The following is a 16729-nucleotide window of genomic DNA, read 5'->3' as shown; positions in this document are numbered from 1 at the left end:
GGCCCCTCCAGAAACAAGGGCACCGCTTACCGAGGTTCCGCTTGCTCTGAGGGCAGCTCAGGGCCTGAGGAGGGGGAAGGATGGGGGAAGAGCCCCACCCACACTGTTAGTAACTCAATGGGGTGGGGGTGCCTTCCCGCAGGGGCGAGGTGGCATAGTTAGGTGAAACCCCTTCCTTGGCGTCACTCAGCCAGTCCCTAGCAGAGCTGAGGGTTGACCCTGGCAACCCCATTTCCATTCTTTAGCTAGAGACTATAGAGACTTCCCTATGCCCAGCGCTGCACACTGGTGCTTGTGATGCTGCATGCACACACAGGCCCATGCAGGCGGAACAGTCTACCTGGGCCATTGTTTGCAAGATCAGAGCCTTAACCTCTCCAAGCCTCAATTTTCCCAATCTGCAAAACCCGGGATAACAATCCAGAGAGAGTAATATGCGGGAAATACTCAAATAAACTGGTAATAAGTGATAGAGGAAAAGCGTAGGACGTTAATACCTGCCACATTTATTAAGTTATTAACCATTATTATGAACTATTACGGAGCATCCACATCTGTTCATGGGTAACAATAACAAGCCTGTTTATTTGAACACTTCCCCATTAACATTAGCAGTAGATCATGGCTATTAAACGCTCTGTGCGGATTATCATTGTACCTATTCGCTATTCTACGTGTCACAAACGCGGCTGGCTTCTACACGCGTCATTACGGGAACAGAGCGCTCTTCGGGGGGGACTCATTTCATTGCTGCACCAGAACAGTAGAGACGCTGACAGCGGGGGATAAAAGGGTTCACGCGGCGGAAGACTCCTACAGTCTCCACGCTTAGAAAAAGGGCCGACGCGGCGCCTTTTCCGCTTGCGCACAAAGCTGTATCGCTTCAGAAAGGGCGGAAGCAAGGCGGCATTGCGAAGACGGGGGCAAACTCTGAATTCTAACCAATTACGCGGCCTCCCGCTGACCATTGGTGAACCTAAATGTCAGTCTATCACTCTCTGCCCTTTGATTGGCCAGAAGTAACTCCACCCGCCTCCAGCGGGTTTTTTTTTGGAAGGGGTGGAACCACGAGCCGCCTAGTAAACCCTCCTGCCCCGCAAAACTATTGGCTGGGCCACCTGCTAGTTACAGTCCCCTCAACGCCGATTGGCTGGCGGTTTTTCGCCGGGCCGGCGGCAGCAGTGGGGGGGAGGGGAAACCCGGGGCCCAAGCTGGGGAGCCGGTCGCGGCTGGAGGCGGTGAGTGAGGGGGGGCCCCGATCCGGAGCTGGGAAGTCATCCCCCTCCCCCCAACGCCGGACTGCGGGGGCTGCCTCCCCTCCCCCACCGCCCGGCCGGCTGGCGCAGGCGTCCAGCAGCCGGAGCCCTGTCAGCGGGGCCGGGGCGCTGCCCTGGGGGCTGCTGGCAGGGGCCCGCCCCGCAGCACGGGAGATGCCCGGAGCTGGTAGCCCGCCCCCCCCCCCCCCTCCCGGGGCCTCCCCGCTCTGCTGCCGCCGGGGCTGGGACCGTGGCCTTGGAGCTGCGCCGGCTTCCCCCTCGCCCCTCGGGGAGCGGCCGGGTCTGAGCCCCCCGCTCATGCGGGCAAGGCCGCTGCCCTTGGCTCTGGGCCCGGATCCTAGGCCTGGTTGGCCCTCGCTAGGCAGGCTGCGTCCACCCCTCGTGCATTTCTCTCTCCGGAGAAGAGGGCGCCTCTCTGGGCTGCTCCTCCAGCCTGGGTCCGAGCACGGGAGCCGGCCCTGGCCTGGGGAGATGCTGGTAGCTGGAAAGATTCCACACTAGACTCAGAGGCATCTGCTGTACCCGAGGATTTTAACGACGCAGGGTTGTCCAGTAGCTAGTGAGGAATAGGGACCCAGGGCTCCTTAAGGGTCTGACCCTAGTTCTGCTATTCATTTGCTGTTTGCCCAGTAGTAAAGTCTGTGACTGGTTTCCCCCTTTCTTAAAAAGTGTATTTTTAACCTTTGCAAAAAAAATGCACCTATCACCATGGTTTCCAGACATGCACAATATTAAACATCCCATTACAGCAGTGATGGGCGATCTATTTAGCGAGCGGGCTGCATGAATCTCCAGCCCGCATCTTAGCGGGCTGCAGAATTAACATAACCACGGTGGTCTCCCAGGTTAAGGTAGTTTTGCTAACTCTGCTTGCATGCCTAGAACTTTCAGGGTGAGCCAATTGAACCGTAGCAGTGCTTTGATTGGATGCAACAGGAACACACTGCTCTTGCAGTCAATGTTGTATGCAAACAGCATGTACCTCACTTCATGTTGCCCACCACTGCATTACAATGATGGTTGCTGGCATGAACAGATTCTCGGCCTATAAATATACATTGGGGTTTGACTGTGTTTGTAAAGAATTTTCTGTTCTTGGATGAAAGGCAACATAGAGGAGCAAATTAGAGTAACAATAATATTGACATGCATGCCAAGCGGTCCTTATCCTCCTTGTAACTTTGCATGACTGGGAACACCTCGGAAGCACAGCCCAGTGTGTATATTTGGGCGTGGATTTGATTTGAGCATGTCACATGTGAGCATGAATGGTTTGGGATGAGACTGGGGGAGTAAGGGAGGTTAAGCTCCGACCTGCTTCTGTAGGATGCACTGAAGGACTTAGCAACCTAGTGAAGGACTTAGTGGCCAGGGTACAGACTCTTAGATTCCACAGATCTCGGTGAGACTTAAGTGAACTCTGGAGCCCTACCAAGGTCTGTGAAATGTGAGAGCCTGTACCTCTGTCATGGATCTGATGGAATCTTTGTAGTTACTGTGGCATCTGAGAGCCCACTGTGTCTCATGGCATGTGTATTTGGGAGCAGTAATTTGGAGCAGTGTGGTGGAGGGAGCTATAATTGGCTTCTGCAAAAGCAAAAAATAGGTTTTCTGTATAAAAGGTCCACCGGACTTGATGCCCCAAGCCCTGACTCATCACCACCATGTCGGGCACCGTGTCCATCCTTCAGCACTTTGCCAGCGGCCTGAAGAGCCGCAATGAAGAAATCAGGGCAAAAGCCGCCAAGGACTTGCAGCATTATGTCACCATGGAGCTCCGTGAGGTAAGTGCTGTAGATGTGGAAGCAGCAGCATTTAGCTGGGGAGATATGTTTGTATTATTTGGCTGGGGAATGAGAGGTGTCACCAGTAGGGATGTAAGTGACTAGTTAAGCGCTGTAGATGTGGAAACAGCAGCATTTAGCTGAGGAGATATGTTTGTATTATTTGGCTGGGGAATGAGAGGTGTCACTAGTAGGGATGTAAGTGACTATTTAAGTGACTACTTGACTATTCGCTATCCACACCCACCCCCACACCCCAGCCCCGCTACCTCTGGGGGTAGATCCCAGAGCTGGTGCAAGCTGGGACTGAGCAGTCCCGGCTCGGGCCGGCTGTGGGACCTGTACAGCTCTGTATTTTAAATGTAGTAAGAGCTGCCTTTGAATTTGGGAGCCTGGAAAGTGTTGTTGCCCTTCTTCATCTGGGGCACAGGTAGTGGAAAAGGGATTATAAATCGGTCTGAATTCCTTTCCTGTGCAGATGAGCCAAGAGGAATCCACTCGTTTCTACGATCAGTTGAATCACCACATATTTGAACTGGTCTCTAGTTCTGATGCGAATGAAAGGAAAGGAGGCATTCTGGCTATAGGTGAGTAAAGGAATTCATCAGCATCTTTGGTGAACTTCCTCTTCAAGTTCTATAGAGGCAGGTTGTCAAAAGAACTCTGCACCTACAAGAGGCACTCTGTATGCTGAAGAGAGCTCAGTGCAATGAGGGTGTATGGGATGCAGAACTCTTAAAACTCTGAGGCTGCTCAAGAGGGCTTATACCTGAGCAGGAGCGTCGGAGTATTTGCGCAATAACCACTGATTTTGTACATTACAAAGTCAGTGTTCTTGCACAAATAGTCGTGGCCAGTGTAGACAGGCGGCAAGATTTTGCGCAAAATTGGCCACTTTTGCTCAAAATCATGCCAGTCTAGACGCAGCTTGACTGTAAATGTCACATTGGGAGCTGTTGGTTGCTGAGCACTTCTGAAAATCTGGCCCTATGCTCTTTATAGTGTCCAGTGTTGTTGGTGGTCATAATAGGCCAGTCCCTGGACTCTGAGAACAATAATTCTGTTTTGTTTAAAGTCACATGGATCCATGGCGGGATCTAAATGGCTTTTGCCTTTATTTTGTTTAGCATCTCCCTCAGTTGCCCTGTTGTGCTTTCATTTTTGCATGACAAAGCTGCCATAACACTGTGACACACAAGGATGCAGGTACCTTGTATAAAAACACACCCTTTCAACCAAATACCCATATCCCTAGCATTTGCTTTTTGATAACTACATAGAAACAGCTTATGGATTGTTTTCACCAGCCATAACCAAACCAATTCCAAGGTGTCTGGATGTGGTGGAAGTAACTTAGGTCAAGAAACCTTTGTTGGCAGCATCTGATTTTGAAGCGGACAGTATCATTTTAAAATTGTTTCTGTGAATTTAGTGCTGTTGAAAGGTGCCAGATTGACAACCCTGGACACTGATGGCCTCTTTATCTACAGAGCAGATACAATCCAGGCACCAGGGCTACGTCTAGACTGCATCCCTCTGCTGAGAGAGGGATGCAAATCAAACACTTCAGAAGTGCAAATGAGCCCACCATTTAAATATCCCGGGCTTCATTTGCATACTCACGTTCCGACGCTGTGCCGATCAGGCTCAGTGTCGAAAGTGAAAGTAAAGTGTAGCCGCGGCTCTGGCGACAGCGGGGAGCGGAGCTGCCGAAAAAGTTCCCCGCTGTCGGCAGAGCCGTGGCTACACTTTACTTTCACTTTTGACACTGAGCCTGATCGGCACAGCGTTGGAACGTGAGTATGCAAATGAAGCCCGGGATATTTAAATGGTGGGCTCACTTGCACTTCTGAAGTGCTTGATTTGCATCCCTCTCTTGGCAGAGGGATGCAATCTAGACACAGCCCAGCAGTGCAAGTTTCTGCCACACTGCTCCCTGCCAGAGTGCCTCAACTTTGACCTGGAGATGTCGTCTCTAGGGGTGAGGGAAAGTTCAGTTTCCTTAGTGCATTCAGTCCTTGGTGCCTCTGGTGAGACTGCCAAAAAGGGGGCCAGTTGTAGTTGTAGCATATGGATGCTTGTCAGTTGGAAATGGGCCCACAATTCAAGGGTGGATTTTTTAAAACAAAAAATAGGAAAAGCTGTGACCTGTGGAAAGGATTTGATAACCTCTTCTGTTTACTAAACAAATTCTCACTTTCAAAGGACTTTCCTGTGGCTTGATTTCTCTGTGGACTTCTGGTTTAGGGAGAAATAATGGGAGTCTCTAGTCTAAAGAGAGGACAGGGAACACTAAGTCTTCTGCAGGGATGACCCTATTGTCTGGAAAACTGATTCAGTGGCAGAGCTTTCACTTCTATTCTCTTTTCCTCCAGCGAGCCTTATCGGTGTTGAGGGAGGCAATGCCACCCGTATTGGCAGGTTTGCCAACTACCTTCGGAATCTCCTTCCCTCAAATGACCCCGTCGTCATGGAGATGGCGTCCAAGGCTATTGGACGCCTTGCTGTGGCGGGTGATACCTTCACGGCAGAATATGTAGAGTTCGAGGTGAAACGGGCTCTGGAGTGGCTGGGAGCTGATAGGAATGAAGGTCGAAGACATGCAGCAGTACGTACTCCTCTTTGGCTTTCTTGGGAAAGGACTGGCTGCTCATGAGTAGGAGTTATGGGTGTTATGTACATACATGGGCATATTCAGTGAATGATAGCTGTCAGAGACTGAAATGGCTACAACTATATACTGAGAAGCTGTGATGCTGGCTAGTTGCCTGCCATTCATCATGTTCAGTATGATAGTCTCTTGGGACCAACGAAGAATGAGGCCCCATTATGCTAGGCATTGTACAAATGCAGAATAGATAGACGGTCCTTGCCCCCCCAAAAGGCTTACAGTCAGCACAGGGAAAGGGTCAATCTCTGAATTCCAATTTGTACCTAATGCCACCATTTCTTTTCCTCTCTCTAGGTCCTAGTCCTGCGTGAGCTGGCGATCAGCGTACCCACCTTCTTCTTCCAGCAGGTGCAGCCATTCTTTGACAACATCTTTGTTGCTGTGTGGGATCCCAAGCAGGCCATCCGAGAGGGAGCCGTCTCTGCCTTACGAGCCTGCCTTATCCTCACCACCCAGCGGGAGCCTAAAGAGATGCAGAAGCCACAGTGGTACAGAGTAAGGAAAGAATTCCTTCATCTTGGAATAGTTTTTCTCCAGAGTTTAGAAAAGCCTCAGAGTCAGCACCAAAGGCCAAGAGACTGATCCCCATGTGTCAGAAGGTTTTGGCCTGCCTCAATCAGGTTTGAAAATGGTTTGGCCTATAGCACAGGCTGAACAAAACTCGACACTGCCCTCTACAAAAGCAAGGGAAACACTCCATTCTAGGAATATACCATACTTTGTGTAATTTGTTGCCAAAAGTAGAACAGAACACTCAGTAGTTAGGACACACACAGACTTTATGGGATCTGCTACAGTTGAACCTCTCTGGTCCGGGATTTGCTGGTCTGGCAACATGTTGCTGGACCAGAGAGCCTGGGAGCGGCGGTCGTCTGGGAGTCTAGCAGCTGGGGGTGTATCTGGGCTAGGAACGCAGCCACGCTATTAGCAGGAGGACTGGGAGCAGAGTGTGGTAGGCAGTAGGAAGGGGAACCTAAGAACCAGGGCCAGTGGCCAGGGGGGGAGTCCGTCCAGAAGGCTGATGCCTGCCCCCCCTCCCCAATCTCAAGAGAGCCCTGGTTCAGCAAACTCCCTTGTTCAGGATTGGTCAGGTTCTGAGGATGCCAGACCATGGAGGTCCAACTGTGTCTCATGGTGCCTTCAGCATCAGCGATTAAAGAGCCAGTCAGCAATAGCAAGGCTACAACATGGTAGTCAGGGGTTTTATTTTCTTGGCAACGTGGAATTCTTAATCTACACATGAGACTTGAACAATGCAATTAAACTAATTTAACACAGTGAAACTTGAGCACTTTGTGATGGGTTCCACTTGGGGTCCACCTAGAACTGGGGTACCACTAAGCCCTCTCACTCACCAGCCCGGACTCCCTCTCACACTGTGCTGCTGTGACAAACTGCAGAACCACTCCCAGGCCTACATTTCCACCAGCATTCACACAGGTAGAGACACATCCAGCTGCAGTTACATGCAAGCGAATCAGCCACTGAATGAACCAACAATAGGCTACAGCAAAAATAACACCAGCTTTCCAGCCTAGTACCCCGGAATGGTACCGACTTACCCTGATCAAAACCCTACCTGGTATGAATTTATTACACAGTTTGCCTCCTCCTCAATGTGGAGAGGAAATACAACATCCTTTGCCCCTTGAGCTAAGATTTCTAAGTACTTCATTCAAACTCAGTGGTTTAAGTAAAGCAACCCCTTCCCCCCAAGTTTAGTAACTACAATAGATAGATTTTAAGTGGGTATAAGTGATAGTAAACAAATCAAAGCAGATTACCTACCAAATAAAAAGGTAAACTGAACTTAACATACTCAATAGATTGGCAATGAAATAGCAGTTTCTCACATTTTCTGATGACACAAGCAGACTTGCAGGCTCTTAAGGGACAAGCAGTATTTTGTTTGCAGCTTGGGATCCCCAGGTTTTCTTATACCAGCTAAAAATCCCTTTAGCCAGGGTCCAGCACTTCCCTCAGTTCAGTCTTTGTTCCTTAGATATTTCCAAGCATTATTTTGTGTGGGGAGTGAAGAACCACTGATGATGTCACTTCCTGCCTTAGTTAGCTTTAGCGTATGTCAGGAACCTTTGGCTCTGAAACAGTTCCCAGTTCCTTTTCTGGAAAAATACAGGCATGCAAGATGAAATTGTGTCATGCGGACTGGTTACACACCCTTACAGAATCATAGCAGCCTTTATTTCGAGGCTGGCCGAAACGTTTACAGGAAGTCTAAATTCTTCTGTGGTCATTGTCTTTGATGATGATGGACCATTAGCACTCTCTAGTTTCTTCATTGTTGTACCTGAAAAAGTAGCTGTGCATATTCTGGGCCTCAGAGGGGTAGCTGTGTTAGCCTGTAACTTTAAATAACAAGTAGTCCTGTGGCACCTCAGACTATCAAATATATATATATATGAGGTTTCTCAGGCACAACCTACTTCTTCAGATGACTCAAGGTCTGAAGAAGTGAGTTTTGCCCATGAAAGCTCATGATACTTACTTTGGGTCACACCTGCATTTGAAATTCTGGTACGTAGTCAGTATTCATAGCTTTAGATACTAAAATGACACATGCACACAAATAGGATAATCATATTCAGCAAATCATAACTTTTCCAATGACACTATACATGCCCTATATTGTACAAAATGCCTCATAATTGTGTCAATCATATTTTAATATAATCTTGAAGAATATGTGGTGCCGGGTTACACGTCATACTTGGCAACAGGACCAAGGTGCAGAGAAATGAAAGGCCTAACACACATTTCACATAATCCCCATATACACTGTGATAATGGTGTGCTCTTGAGAAAAGATGGAAGACACGGATCTCCCTGGCCATCCTTTCTGTTGAAAATAGTTTGGCTGCCAGAGTAGACTGGGTCAGAACTACTCGGTGCTCTGTTCTAGTATTGATGAGTTAAGGGTTGTGGCCATTCCTTGAAGTTATGAACTCCCAGTAACCACTGACTTGCTGTATTCCCTGGTTCTACATTGGGGGATATCGTCTCTGTTAAGGTTACTCTTATCTTTGTTCAGCACACATACGAAGAGGCAGAAAAAGGTTTTGATGAGACTTTGGCCAAGGAAAAGGGTATGAATCGTGACGACCGAATCCACGGTGCCTTACTGATCCTCAATGAATTAGTGAGAATCAGCAGCATGGAGGGAGAGGTGAGTGACTTATCAAGATGGCAATCAGTGCTACAGTTGACTGAATGGAGGTGTCTCCTCGTTCAGTTTAGTAAAACAGAGCACATGCGATTCATCCATTTGGTCTGGAAAATGGGCAGTTGGACTGGTGAAGTTCACAAACAAACTGGTGTCTAGGACATTTCATTGTCACAGAAACAGTGGCAAAGCGAAGGGAAGTAGTAGATCAGCAACAAATGTTGAGGGACAGGAAGGTTCGTTCATGGTGGAAAGTGGCATTAAATAGCTTTAAGTGAAAACTGCATGTGTGAGGGATATAAACAGAAGGAAGGAGAGAAGTAGTGCAGGGTATAGGAGGGTTTAGCCACAGGAAGTAGGACCACTCTGTTGGGCAGTTTCACAAGAGAAGGGAAAGGATGAAAATCCAATTGCTTAGGCCTTTTAAAACTAGATTAGAAAAAGCACTAACAAATGTCCTTCAGGGAATTATTATGCCTCTGTCCCTTGGGATGGAGAAGGTGATTAAATAGGTGTCTCTCCTTTTTTAGTTTCTATTACTCCTCCACAAACTTTTCCGAATACAGCTTCAACTATTTCTTGATTATGCTGTCCCCTAGGACCATATATGGTAGGATAGATATTTCACTGTTTGTACAATGTATGTGCTATATGATGTTAGCCTGATAAGGTTGTAACCTTGTATGGAGTCTTTTAATTTAAGCAGCAAGTTGACACTGATTAAGTAGGAAATGAAGGTGTGTTCAGAGGGGCTGGTGCATTTATAGGAAGTGGTTGAATGTGTTGGAAGTGAGGGTCAGGGTTAGTACCCAGGACCGTCTAAACATGGGTAACTCAACGCATGATAAGAATCCTCCTACACTGAATTCACAGAATTATAGAACTGTAGTGGTGGAAGGGATCTCAGAAGTCATTTCCACCATTTCCCTTTGGTTGAGGGGGTCAAAGATGCAGGATTGGAACAGCATTTTCCGGGAGAGTTAGGACTAGTATGCCTGGCTTCTGTCATGCTAGTGGCTTTCATTGACTGACCCTGGTCCTTTCCCACTTTGAGGCCAAAAGGGGAGAATTCTTTGCTTATGCTCCTTCAGTGTTGGTTGCTTAGCAGGAAAGTCTATTGCATGTAAGACAGCTCATTGTCCCAGCTGGCTTGCAGTTCAGTCTATGCCATACAAACCCCTTGGTGTGGGTGCGGTGGTCCATGAGTTTGTTAGTTTCCTATGTGTGTTCTCTTCTGTTTAACTGATTTTAAAAGTAGTGTTCTTCTGTGCCCAGCGCCTTAGAGAAGAGATGGAGGAGATCACGCAGCAGCAGATGGTTCACGACAAGTATTGCAAAGACTTGCTGGGCTTTGGTACAAAGCCTCGCCACATCACCCCTTTCACCAGCTTCCAATCTGTACAGCCGTCGCAGTCAAATGCCTTGGTGGGGCTCCTGGGTTACAGCCCCCATCAAGGCATCATGGGGTTTGGAGCCTCGCCTGTCCCAGCAAAGTCAACATTGGTCGAGAGTCGGTGTTGTCGGGATCTGATGGAGGAGAAGTTTGATCAGGTGAATTTTGGGCATTTCTCCATCTGCCTCCAAATCCCTTACACAGAGATTAGCCTCTTAGCATGACTTACTTCCATTCCCTTTGCTAGGAGGCAACATGGCCCAGTAGTTGGATCATGGCCATAACCCACTGACTGTATTCCAGACCCTGAGGCTGGTTTCTTGTGTATTCTGTGTGAGCTGCTACATTTCTCTGTCCCTCAGTTTAGCCCTCTGTGACATTAGTATAATTGGAGCCTTCCCCGAGGGTGCAGCTGAATGACAGTGGAAAACCTTGGCAAGGATGACAGAGGCACCCTTTAAAGCCCACCCCCTCTGGTTTCAGGTGTGCCAGTGGGTTTTGAAGTGCAGAACCAGTAAGAACTCTCTGATCCAGATGACAATCCTCAACTTACTGCCACGTCTGGCTGCTTTCCGGCCTTCTGCGTTCACAGGTGAGAGGCTTTGCAGCTGGGTTTTGCCTAGAGGTGCAGCTGGTGATGAGTCGGGGAAGTACTAACTCAAATGGTGTCATTGACCTATGTACAGGTGATTCAGCAGCAGAAATTCGGATGCTTTTCCTGGTCCAGACCAGCACTTTGATTCCTACTTTAAGCAGTGGGAGTTACTGTCCTTCCAGATAGTACTTCTTGGCATCTGATGAGAACTCACTGCTTTGTAGAGCTGGCAGAGTGAAAGCCCTTGGCTAGACTTAGCGTATGGTGCCTTAATAAAAACAGTAACTCCTTTTCATGCTCCATGAGCGTGTCGTGCTCAGTGTTGAGCTGTACCCTCTTCCCTTCAGTTATATCCCTGTTGTGAGAAATGGCCAATCCTGAGTTCCTCTCTGTAGCTGAAAGAAAACCCAGCAGATGTTTCAGAAGTTGAATCACTCTTAAGTGCTGAGAACAACTGAAGTAGTTGGAATCAGAGGAGCACTGTCAAAATGCCTCTAACTAGATATGCCTCCTACAGCTTTGTTATTGTCTCCCGCCTCTGAATCTGAACCAGTTGCTGCAGGAACTAGTAATAAACTGTTTGGCATCTTGCTTACAGAAAGCATCTTTTAACTACTATTGCTGGGCTTTCTACACTGTTTCCATTGTGCGGACCACATGAAAGGGACAACTGGCCCGTGTGGCTAAAAACCCAGCAGGAATTTGGTTTCTCATAAAGTTTGTGTTTGCCACTGTTGACAGCAGCAATTCATACCCAGCCAGTATCTATTGCCTAGTGGCATTCTTGCAAAGATCCTTGTTGCAAGTGAGATGCCTTTCATGCCAGTGTTCCTTGACTTCTGGTGCAGGCTGCTTGCTGTGTGGGCTGCTGTAAGTGAGCATCCTGTGTATCTTTCTGGTACTCCACATGTGAAATGACATGGAATGTAAATTAGAATAATCAGGATCCTGGCCTGGGTCGATGAAGGTTTGTAAGGAAGGGCTGTATAGCACTGGCTCCTTCTACAGTCCCTTAAACTCATTGTTTGTCTTGTTCTGCTCTTGTGATCAGCTGATCAGTACCTTCCAGACACCATGAACCACGTATTGAGCTGTGTGAAGAAGGAGAAGGAGCGAACGGCAGCTTTCCAAGCCTTGGGATTGCTTTCTGTGGCTGTAAGGTCTGAGTTCCAGGCCTACTTGCCCAAGGTCCTTGAAATCATCAAAGCAGCACTGCCACCAAAAGACTTTGCTCACAAGTGAGTGTGTGAAAGCTAAAGAGGATCTTGGCTAGACACCTGCTGATCATGCTATTTTCAGTGTGACAGCTTATTACATTGATTGGTGTTCCCATGAAACTTTGATAAGAGCGATGGAGGATTGCACTCTGAGATCAATAGCTCTTTTGGTGTCTGTTTTCAGGAGGCAAAAGTCCATGCAGGTGGATGCCACTGTCTTCACCTGCATCAGCATGTTGGCACGAGCTATGGGACCCTGCATCCAACAGGATATCAAAGAGCTTTTGGAACCCATGCTGGCTGTGGGACTGAGGTAGGTATAAAAGATGTTGGCAGGTTCTTCCATTAGCCACTAGGTGTCATTGTTGGCCATCAACACAGTGATCACTGTACCATCTTGTTAGTCTTTAAAGTGCTACATTGTCCTGCATTTTGCTTGTACTTACGAAAGTGAGTTATGAAACTCCAGCAGACTTCTTAATCAGCCTTGAAGAATAGCCTGTCAAAAGCTTTCCTGTAGCAGACACTCAGAGATTATGTTGTCTGCTTTCTGAGTTGGAGGAAATGGTGCACTGAGTTTACTGCTTTAGGGAAATTCCTATGACATTCCACCCATCCCAGTGAGAAGCCAAATACCAGGATGAAAATAACACTGTGATGTTACTAAGGTTATTCTGATTGGAATAAGGGGTGATCCTAATGTTTAAGATCCAAGGTGCTAAACCCCCAATTTCCTATGGAGTGTAAATACCCCAGAAGTCTTGAGAAGGAATCCTTCAGCTCTGGGGATGGCAGCTAGGGTGAGGGTGTGCATTCAAGCCAACCAACTCTCACACTTCTCTTAGAAGTGAAACATGCCGAAAAGACAATATTTTCAAACATGAGCAGTTTTATTCCATGACCACATCCAACTCTGGGTGCTCAGATCCACATGTAAGTGTGTAAAATGTGTGTTTTGTGCCTTTGTGCTGCTCTTCATGTCCAAGCTCTGCACATAGGTGTGTTGTTGTGGCTCCCACATCTGGAGGGCCAAGGTTTGAAATTCAGCTTGCTGTGCTGAGCTTCCTATGCCATCCCTGGTGCTGCCAACGAGACTCCTTCAGCAACATCAGTGCGTATACCTCCTGCTAAGAAGGCAACAATCAGCAATGTCTCCAGTATAAGATGCCCCTTTGTGTCGGAACACGTGTCCCTTTAAAGAATCACTCTGTAAAATGACTAGTCCAAACAATGTCAAGAGCAGACTCACCCACTTCCCAGCACTCTCACTCCCCTTTTCAGCCAAAAATTGGGCAACCAGGAAACCCCAGAAGGCCAACACACTCCTGTTGTGTCAGCCCAACAAGGGAAGGGAATTGTGGAAGATAACGAGCCTTCACTCTGCGTTGTGTTTAAGCAACAGGTTGCCAGAGGCAGTTTATTCGAGCAATATTGCAAGGGAAGACAGCACAAGGGGATCTTCAAATACAAAACAATTAAAAGCCAATATACATACCTTTCTGTTACATATAATATTAAACAATTACTTCCCTGCCCACTCAGTTCTCATCGGATGCTGTCTTATCTCAAGGTTCTCACTGAGGTAAGCATTCCACTCTTATCTTGGAGAGAGAGACAGAGAGGCGAACACAGCATCTCTTCTAGCTCTTGCGTTAGCAGGAGTCAGAGTGAACCAGACTCTTGCTCTGCTACTGACAAACCCTGAAATGGCCACCCATTTCTTACATCTAGCCTTCTCTCACCTTCACAGTTCATATCTGGGGATTCCCAACACAGACGTCCCAGCTTATCTTCTCTGCCAGGGTGGAGGATATGGATAAAGGCAGTCTTTCAAGCTGCTAGCTCCTAAATTGCACAGTGATTCATAGACTTAAGTGAACACCTGGACATGACTTGGTAGCCTTTGCCTACACAGCATAGGAATGAAGCATCCAACACAGAAGATGCCACTGATATGAACCTGCAACTGCTTTCTGCTCTCTGTGAAACATCAGAGCAGTGTTCAAAGGTAGTCCTGTTCAGAGTGTCTTGCACCACTCTCCTCTGGAGTTCCACCACACAGACAATTCCTGATAGCACCTAACACAGCAGTGTAGGCTAGAATCCAAGCAGTTTGTTAGCTCTGGAGTTCACTCAAGGGCAGCTGTGCCGTAATATCAGGTGTTGCTGTGACATTCATAGAATCATAGAGCTGGAAGAGACCTCAGGAGGTTGTCAAGTCCAGCTCCCTGCCCAAGGCAGGACCAATCCCAACTAAATCAACCCAGCCAGGGATTTGTCAAGCCGAGATTTAAATGAAAACATTACCTGGGATGTTTGTAAAGTTATAGTCATGAATGAGAAGCCAAAATGTGCAATTTTCTTGTTCCTGCCCTAATGAGTGTCTGCCTGCTTGTCACCCCCAGCCCCGCTCTGACTGCTGTGCTGTATGACTTGAGTCGTCAGATCCCACAGCTGAAGAAGGACATCCAGGACGGGCTGCTGAAAATGCTCTCTCTCGTTCTAATGCACAAGCCTTTACGGCACCCGGGTATGCCCAAGGGTCTTGCCCATCAGCTGGCTTCTCCCAGCCTCACCAACATCCCCGAGGCCAGCGATGTGGGCAGCATCACCCTTGCCCTGCGCACACTGGGCAGCTTTGAGTTCGAAGGTAAGGCATGAAACAAGCAGCAGGGCGGATATGTGTGGTGTAAGGACTCTCAAAAAATGGGCATGTCAGTATTACTAATGTCAGCTGCACATACCGTAATGAGGCCGCAGAACAATATCCATGATCTCTGTGTGTTCCCACAGCTGAATTTACTTCCAAGTTTTGGGAGCCTTCTGGAAAGCATCACCCATTGTGGATACACAATAACAAACAATTATATGCTGTAATTAGAATTACAATCCAGAAATGGGTTTAAAAACATCTAAAGAAGGGCTTGCCTTTTTCCGGGCTGGCACAGAAGAGAAGAGCTGGCCTATCTCATGCATTGGCTGACCCCATCTATATAGCTGCTTCTGTTACAGAAGGAAAGAGTTTAAACCAGGGCTACTTAATATGTGGCCGCATGCTCTTATTAAAAGAGCTGACATATGGAAATCGGGTCAATATTGCATTTTATTAATATCAGCAGAACTGACTTAAATGAGGCCTGTGTGTTGTGTAGTCTTGCCTTAATCTTTGTATTCATGCTCATCAGTGTGAAAGAAGCTATTTGCATATATATTTGCATGTATATGCCACCACACTTAAGTTGCATGGGCTTAGGCGCTCCTAAGCATGTGCTGTGATTATCATGGCCTCCGGGGCTTCCAAAGTGAGGCCTTGGTTTAGACCAAACAGTAACTGCATCCTTCACACTCAGTCTGCAGCTCCATGTTTGTCTCCCTGGAAAGTCCAATTGCCGAGGTGTAAACCTGTGTGACAAACAATCTTTTTCCCCACTCCCATCCAGGCCATTCTCTGACCCAGTTTGTCCGGCACTGTGCGGATCATTTCCTGAACAGTGAGCACAAGGAGATCCGGATGGAAGCGGCTCGCACCTGCTCTCGCCTTCTCACGCCCTCCATCCACTTGATCAGCGGTCATGCCCATGTGGTCAGCCAGACCGCAGTGCAGGTGGTGGCCGACGTTCTCAGCAAACTGCTTGTGGTTGGGATAACAGACCCAGGTAATGTGTTGGGTTCGGGCTTGTTTTCTAATAACCCAGGCTATCACTTTTTCTAAATAGAATGGTTTCCATACCTCTGAATCTATCCCCAGATCTGGGAGCATTAGAGGAGAGCAAGTGCAGAGCAATGTAACCCCAGAGATACTCTGTTCTAGGTGGAAGCTGCAGAATTTCACTCCTTATCTCTTGTCTTGCTGTATGAGACTGCCCCACATTTGGGATGTTAAAATTAAATTAATTGGCTAATCGAATAGTTGATAAGGGCGCCTCTCCCTCTGAAATGTAGCAAGAAGCCCCAGGGCTGTTGCTACACTTCAAAGACAAAAGCGCTGAAGGGAGCACGGGCCAGTGGAAACTCAAGGAGTCCCCCACTGGCCCTGTGCTCCCTGTGGCGTTTCAAAGCGGCCGGGGTCAGCTTGGGATTCAAAGCGTCAGGCTCCATGCAGCAATCAAAGCAGCAGCGCCGCGTGGAGCCCAGGGTCAGCGGGGGAGCAGACCCCGGGATCCATGCAGCACTGCCACTTTGATGCACCCCCTGCTCTTACCTTTTTTTTCCTCTTGCTACCTCTTTCTCATAGAGGCAGCAGGGAGTGGGGGAAGTGACTAGTTGACTAGTGTGTGGACTATCCAATAAGTATTTGCTTATCCGATAGTCGACCTGTCGTTCACATCCCTATCCCACATCTCAGGCTCAATTGTTGCATCTCAGAAGGGAACAGTTCTTTTTGTTGAACGTACCTTTCTGTCCCCTCCCCTTTGCTGGGTGGATTCTGCAAATTGTTGATTGGTCACCTGGGGCTGGTTTGCCTTTTCCACAGTGCTTCCAGCCACACTAGTTTTAGGAGCAAGAGACTGTCCTGGACATTAAACCTGTGTGTCTTATTTGACAGCACAGGGCAATAGTGAGACACCATTGGGCTGGCCTACACTAACTCCTATGGGTAGATTCTTCAGG

At 47.9% G+C, this 16729-nt stretch overlaps 1 protein-coding gene across 6 annotated transcripts in view; it reads left to right on the top strand.

The window, feature by feature from the left end:
- Positions 1 to 1506: 1506 nt before the first annotated feature.
- MTOR (mechanistic target of rapamycin kinase) overlaps positions 1507 to 16729 on the top strand; it is a 125496-nt gene continuing 110273 nt past the window's right edge. The window contains exons 1-11 of one of the 6 annotated variants that reach the window (XM_089773066.1): positions 1507 to 3061; positions 3540 to 3648; positions 5437 to 5669; positions 6027 to 6227; positions 8782 to 8916; positions 10189 to 10464; positions 10790 to 10898; positions 11953 to 12139; positions 12303 to 12431; positions 14524 to 14768; positions 15559 to 15774. In XM_089773066.1, the coding sequence (XP_089629192.1) occupies positions 2942 to 3061; positions 3540 to 3648; positions 5437 to 5669; positions 6027 to 6227; positions 8782 to 8916; positions 10189 to 10464; positions 10790 to 10898; positions 11953 to 12139; positions 12303 to 12431; positions 14524 to 14768; positions 15559 to 15774 (1960 nt within the window). In that variant the 5' untranslated portion in view covers positions 1507 to 2941. The remainder of the gene's footprint in view (positions 3062 to 3539; positions 3649 to 5436; positions 5670 to 6026; positions 6228 to 8781; positions 8917 to 10188; positions 10465 to 10789; positions 10899 to 11952; positions 12140 to 12302; positions 12432 to 14523; positions 14769 to 15558; positions 15775 to 16729) is intronic. The other 5 variants (XM_089773069.1, XM_089773068.1, XM_089773067.1 and 2 more) reach the window with 5 other exon arrangements.

The sequence above is a fragment of the Pelodiscus sinensis genome, chromosome 24, assembly GCF_052426305.1.
Source record: "Pelodiscus sinensis isolate ZL-2025 chromosome 24, ASM5242630v1, whole genome shotgun sequence".
Taxonomy (NCBI): domain Eukaryota; kingdom Metazoa; phylum Chordata; order Testudines; family Trionychidae; genus Pelodiscus; species Pelodiscus sinensis.
This window is presented reverse-complemented; position numbering and strand designations above follow the sequence as displayed.